The sequence below is a fragment of the Etheostoma spectabile genome, chromosome 9 (genome assembly GCF_008692095.1).
Source record: "Etheostoma spectabile isolate EspeVRDwgs_2016 chromosome 9, UIUC_Espe_1.0, whole genome shotgun sequence".
NCBI classification, from domain to species: Eukaryota; Metazoa; Chordata; class Actinopteri; order Perciformes; family Percidae; genus Etheostoma; species Etheostoma spectabile.
The window spans coordinates 16914636-16920840 of record NC_045741.1 but is presented as its reverse complement, the minus strand read 5'-3'; the positions used below and the strand labels follow the sequence as shown (position 1 = coordinate 16920840).

Genomic DNA, 6205 nt, shown 5'->3' with positions numbered 1-6205 from the left:
CACACACACACACACACACACACACACACACACTTCACACTTCACACTTCACACATACAACTCTCCCTGGTAAACACATACATATATTCATGAGAAGCCCAAAAAGGTGTTCAGAGGGCCACAGGCAAGTGGGAGAAGCTGTCATTTGATCTAAAAAGAATTGTGTGTACAATAGCTGTGATAGAGGAAAGGAGCATTGGGGGTCATGAGCAGTCGTTTCATTCCGTTACACAGCAGCTTGCAGCAACATGTGAATTCAGGATATCAAGTGGAAACCAAAATGTGTACAAAGATTCAAGGAAAACTTTAAAGTGGACTCAAACTCAGTTTTTTTCTTACTGTTTACTTTTGCCTTTCTGGTGTTGCTCAATGTCCTTCCTGTTTGTTGACGGGACGCAAAGGTAGCGTAACAACGTGAAATGGCAGACGGGCGCATGTCAGAGTGATAGACTGTACAGTAAACAGTGTTGTGACATGTCTATCACCCCATCCCAACACTATACACCATTTGTATTATCTTGAGCTGATAACAAAAATAGCTAAACGTGACGCCTGCTTTGCACAACAAAGAAAAACACTGCAGAGGCATATCATATTCTCTTTTGTGTGTGTTTCTGCCTCTGGATAAATGACATAGCTATGACCCAGTGTGTAACATCCAAGATATGATATGATATTTTCAAAAATTCCATATGAACTGTGAGAGTTAAAACTAAATTAACACTCAAGTGAATCTGGATATGAGTGTGATCTTTAACCTAAAATCCCTCTGACCACATGCCATCAGTTGCCAACATCAAACAGTTTATCATGAAATTATAAAAAAGTCAAATATATTTTAAAAATGTCTTTTAATATTTGTCTATAAAAAGCTTGTTTAATCTGTTAATGTTTCTGTTATAGTTACTGTCAGGGCCATTGCGGGTGATTGTGTCGAACAGTATTGAAGTAAAAAAAACAAACACACACAATGATGATGGAGCCTGGCAGCCACACACCCATTTAACCACACAAACACTCAATGCTACCATTTTGTAAAAATCTTAGATAGTACTTAGTAGTTTATTGCTGTGCACTGTAGTGCCTCAGCTCTTGATGTTGACTCATTGAGGAAAAGAAAAGCCACATCCCACTATGGCTTGACCCATTAGCACGTCTTTCACTAAAGCTGATGAAGCGTGCCGTAGCCGAACAGCTCCCACTGGCATGATTTTCTTTTTATGCTCGCTAGAAGTTGTCTTGCATCACATGCTTCACTGAGCTGCCTAATATTCATTCACTTGTGTATCATCTTAAAGACAGACCGTCACACTAGTATTAGTTTTTTTTTTCAATAACCATTAAAAATGTAAGTTGACAGACACCACATTGGAAATGGTAATTATTACAATATTTTTTTAACAAAACAGCACGCAGCTTTTGCCCTAAATATTTTTCTTTACAGTTTTTAGATAGTGAATGCTAGGTAGTATTTCCAGCTTGATTCAAAGCTGACTTGCCAGCTTTGTCTTGTTTAATCCAGACATTACAATATACCGATTTAAAGTGGACTGTTTTGTTGGCAATCTAACTCTACCAGTTTAACTTTTATTGGACTTTTCACTCTCCCTTAGAACATCACTTAACAGACTCACAGACAGTTTTTTTTAACCCTTTTTTTCATGCACTTAATTCACCATCAAATCTAAATTCATCAATTACTACAAATGCAAAACCACTATTGAGCCATTCAGCACAAAGAAGCGACACCTTCTGAGTGTTTGTATATTCCTCACTGTATCTCTCTCCCTCTCCCTCCACTTTTTATTTCCTCCCTGTCTCCATCTTTCTCACTCTGATTTGTCTTCCATCAGCCTCCCAGTACCTGCAGTGGAAGCCAGGGAGCTGTCCCATTACTTATGCATAGGTATCATAGGTATTCATGTGTGTGCATGGGATAGGGCGCATACGGAGCAGGGGCCGGGGCCCCGACATGACAAACAGGGTGTCAGCAAGGCTCCACGGGACCCATTAATATGCTGGCGGCCGACAGGGATCCTCACCTACGCGTGCTTAATATTCCTGTATATTAAACAACCATAAATCAGAGGATTTAAGCGCTGAGGGCTGTTGTGTGTGATTCAGTGTCTAAGGGGATATGTGTGCAAAGAAATTGAGTGTGTGAAGGATAGTGTGTGTGTGTGTGTGTGTGTGGATGTGGGTGTGTGTGTGTGTGTTTGTGTGTGGTTGTTTGTGTTTGTTCATGTTTGAAACGTTGTGTACATGGTGTACGAATACTTTTGGAAAGGAGGAACAGGATTTTTGTTGGGTCCGTTTCTGAATTTATGGATGTGTGTGGGTGTGCCTGAGTGTGTTTTTGTGTGGACGTGCTCTTAGACGGTAAGTCAGTCAGGGGAATTCAGAGTTAAGACACTATCAGCCTTTTAGCCTTTCAACCTAGCTTTAGCCCCAAAAGCCTCACTGCTAACTCACACTATCCCCCAAGCCAGATCCGTTTTACACCAATAATAGTTTCTTCTTATTTATTCAAACTTTTCTTCTTTGGGACGCTTTCTGTTCGTATTCATGAATATTTATATACTGTATATTACATTTTTTTTTTTTAGTTCACAGTGTACATTTTCCCCCAGGTTATTTTTCTTTCTGGCCTCTACCTTTACGCTACGTTAAGTGCTCATACCAGCGAATTCCAGACAACAACACTGAAGTTTGATCCATTTCTGTACGTAGCTGTCTTTCTTGTTTGCCTTTTCAACAGTGATGGCTAACACTGTTATTCTGATTGTTCAGCCTGTGCTGTTGATGCCAAACAAACCACAAACATCAAACATATCCCTTTCTTGGCACCACAGAAACCTACCAGTGAGTTTAAGTTTGGAATAGAAACAAGCTTATTTTAAAAGGGAAATTCAATTACTGCTGTGTTTTTTTAAGTGTTTCTGCATGGAAACTTTTACAAATTAATAACTTACAAATTTTTTATTCTCGTAACCTTCTAATTTTGCAGGGTCTTATGATAACTTTGTCATCATAAGCTCAACGCTGCAGCAACAAACACATTAACATCGCTCCACCTCAGTCAAACACACACATTCCCTTAACACACACGCGTACACTGTCCCGCTCTCCTCTTCCCCTCCCCCTTCCATATTAATCTGTGTTACATGTATGCAAATCACCTTTAATTAGAGACAAAGAATCTGTGTGTGTGTGTGTGTGTGTGTGTGTGTGTGTGTGTGTGTGTGTGTGTGTTGGTGTTTGTTGGGAGGTTGGTGTGTGTGGTTACCTGGTTCCGAGGCAGACAAGAAGCCAGTCAGGGGCTATTTTGTTTTCCCTAAGAGCCAACTATTAGTTTCTCAGCTCATTAATTACACTGTTGTGAAGAAATCATTAATAGTTAAAGTTGCCCTACAATAATGTATAATGGATACATTTGACGGCTGCTGTTTCCTTCTTTTTTTTCATTTGATGTGTGATCAATTTTTAACGGTCATGATAATCCCTGAGCCTTGTTGAGTGGGCACTGGAGTTAACCTCAAGCATGTTGGGAAATGGTCTTCTGTGTGTGTGTGTGTGTGTGTGTGTGTGTGTGTGTGTGTGTGTGTGTGTGTGTGTGTGTGTGTGTGTGTGTGTGTGTGTGTTAGGGTTGTTGATGGTGGTGTTGTCTTTCACTGTGTATACATTATATACCACTTGAGCTGTCTGGCCTGCTACCATCTCTCTCTGTGATCTGGACCAGAGTGCGATGCTTTCCATGTTAGTGTGTGTTTGTGTGTGTGTGTTTTCAATGAGAATATACAAGAAGGAGTCAGCATGTGTGTGTCTGTGTGTGTGTGTCTGTGTGCGTGTGTGTGTGTGTGTGTGTGTGTGGGCGTGTGTGTGTTCGTGTATGTCTCCCCTCTCGGCTCCTCTCGCTCAGATCAGTGACAGACACTTTTGTGACGGAGGTCATTAAAATCACTCCCAAGGCAGCTCAGAATGTGTATGTGCGTGTGTGTGTCTGTGTTTGTGTGTGTGTGTGTGAGTGTGCGCATGTGTGTGTGTGCCTCTCCTCACCCCCACCCCACCCCCTCCACACCCACTCTTCAAATTTCTTCTTCTGTTCTTTCATTCATCCGTCAAGACATCATGAGCATAATCATCATGTTATCTGACTATTCACTATGTAGTATCAAGGCAAATGTATTTGCACGTATTTGCATAAACAGTTATATGTGTGGGTTTCTTTTATCGAATACAAAAAAAATAAGTCTACAATATTAGTATTAGTGAGTGATTTTCTGTTGCATAGTCTCTCAGACACCCGTTAGCTCGTTGCACGCTGGCCTCTTACTCGTCAGAGTAAGAGGTAATTAAGTATGAATAATTAACACCAGGGCCCCCCAACTGGGAGACAGCAGAGCAGCTTCCCCATGGCAGCAGTCGGCCAGATCACACATGGCCCTCGTAGCAGTCCACTGTAGGCCCGGCTCGTTCATTAGAAATACCCACGGCACAGACTCGTTGTGATCTTCACCACAGGATCCTGCACTGAGGGGGGAGGCAGGGGGGCATCATGGCTATGTGTGGTTCATCAGAGAAAAAAAAAACTCAATTTGTTCATTGTCAGTCTTTTTGGACTTTTGGGTTTTTGTAAAAGACAGTGACGTTTTAAAGCTTTAGATATTGCATAATCAGATAGCATTTTAAAACATATGCCATATTTAAAAGGAGAACTTTCTATCAGTCTATCCCAATGTATAGCTTTTGAGGTGTGCATTTGTAGAGTGGTAGTGAGAGATAGCCAGCTGTAAAATGATTAGAGCGGTCCATAGAAGTTTGTGTCTCTGGTCAATGAGTAACAACCCAATCTGTTAGACCTGTGGGGTTTAGGAGTAAACAAGTAAATGTCAAGTGTAATCACCACAGAAAAACCTATGCCCTACATACAAGTTATAAATGAGGTGTTGACTTCCATAATGCCATAGCTTACATCTATATTCAAATATGGACAAATTGCTACAATATAGCGGATTTAGTGTGTAAAGGTAATTTTTTTCAGGTTATGAAAGTCTTTGTTTGTATACATGGTGGACTTCTCATTCTGGAAGAAACACTAACTTAGTATTAATTTTGTCCTCTTCCTTCTTGTCTCCTGTTTCATGTTTCTTTTCATCTGTCAGCTGTGCGGGCAGACCGCATGCGTGGCGGGCGCAACAAGTTTGGCCCGATGTACAAACGTGACCGGGCCCTCAAGCAGCAAAAGAAGGCGTTGATCCGAGCCAATGGCCTAAAAATTGAGGCCATGACTCAGGTTATGCAAGCAGTGCCCACCGACCTCACCATCTCCTCAGCCATCCAGAACATCCACTCGGCCGCATCCAAGGGCCTTCCACTGAGCCACCACCCTGGCCACCACACCGGTCACCACCACCACCACCATCATCATGCCACCGCCCTGCCCCCCACAGACTATGACCGCAGCCCATTTGTCACTTCGCCAGTAAGCATGGCAATGCCACCACACGCCGGAAGCCTGCAGGGCTACCAGGCGGCCTACGGACACTTCCAGGGCACGCGCACCATCAAGTCAGAGTACCCAGACCCGTACACCAGCTCACCAGAGTCCATCATGGGCTACGCCTATGTCGATGCATACCAAACAGGCTCACCGCCCAGCTTCCCTCACTTGATCGTAGAGCTGCTCAAGTGTGAGCCAGATGAGCCCCAGGTCCAGGCCAAGATCATGGCCTACCTGCAGCAGGAACAGGCTAGCAGAGGCAAACACGAAAAACTCAACACCTTTGGCCTCATGTGCAAGATGGCCGACCAGACACTCTTCTCCATCGTGGAGTGGGCACGCAGCAGCATCTTCTTCCGTGAACTCAAGGTAGGTGTGCATGATCCATGTGAACAGGGTTTTTTTGTTTGAATGTGAAGACAATGTGTTCATTTTTCTACAACTTTATTTTTATGGTTTTGGCCATGATTCCTTTCAGTTATGATAGCTTACTGATAATTAAGCTTTAATTCTAATTGCAGTTACTCTGCAGACTTTTAATAAATTATCCTGCATTTTGTTTCAATGGTTAATCTTTGTCATCCATAATTGACGGTACGTTACACAGTTCATGAAAATCATCTGCGTAATCCTGTATCTTCAACAGGCCTTTAATCTTCTTCTTTTATTCACTAGCTCAACACTAATGCGGAGCACACAGGGCTG

At 42.5% G+C, this 6205-nt stretch overlaps 1 protein-coding gene across 1 annotated transcript in view; it reads left to right on the top strand.

The window, feature by feature from the left end:
• Positions 1 to 6205, top strand: part of nr5a2 (nuclear receptor subfamily 5, group A, member 2) — a 70281-nt gene that overhangs the window by 10516 nt on the left and 53560 nt on the right. The window contains exon 4 of the mRNA XM_032525746.1: positions 5163 to 5869. Within this exon, the coding sequence (XP_032381637.1) occupies positions 5163 to 5869 (707 nt within the window). The remainder of the gene's footprint in view (positions 1 to 5162; positions 5870 to 6205) is intronic.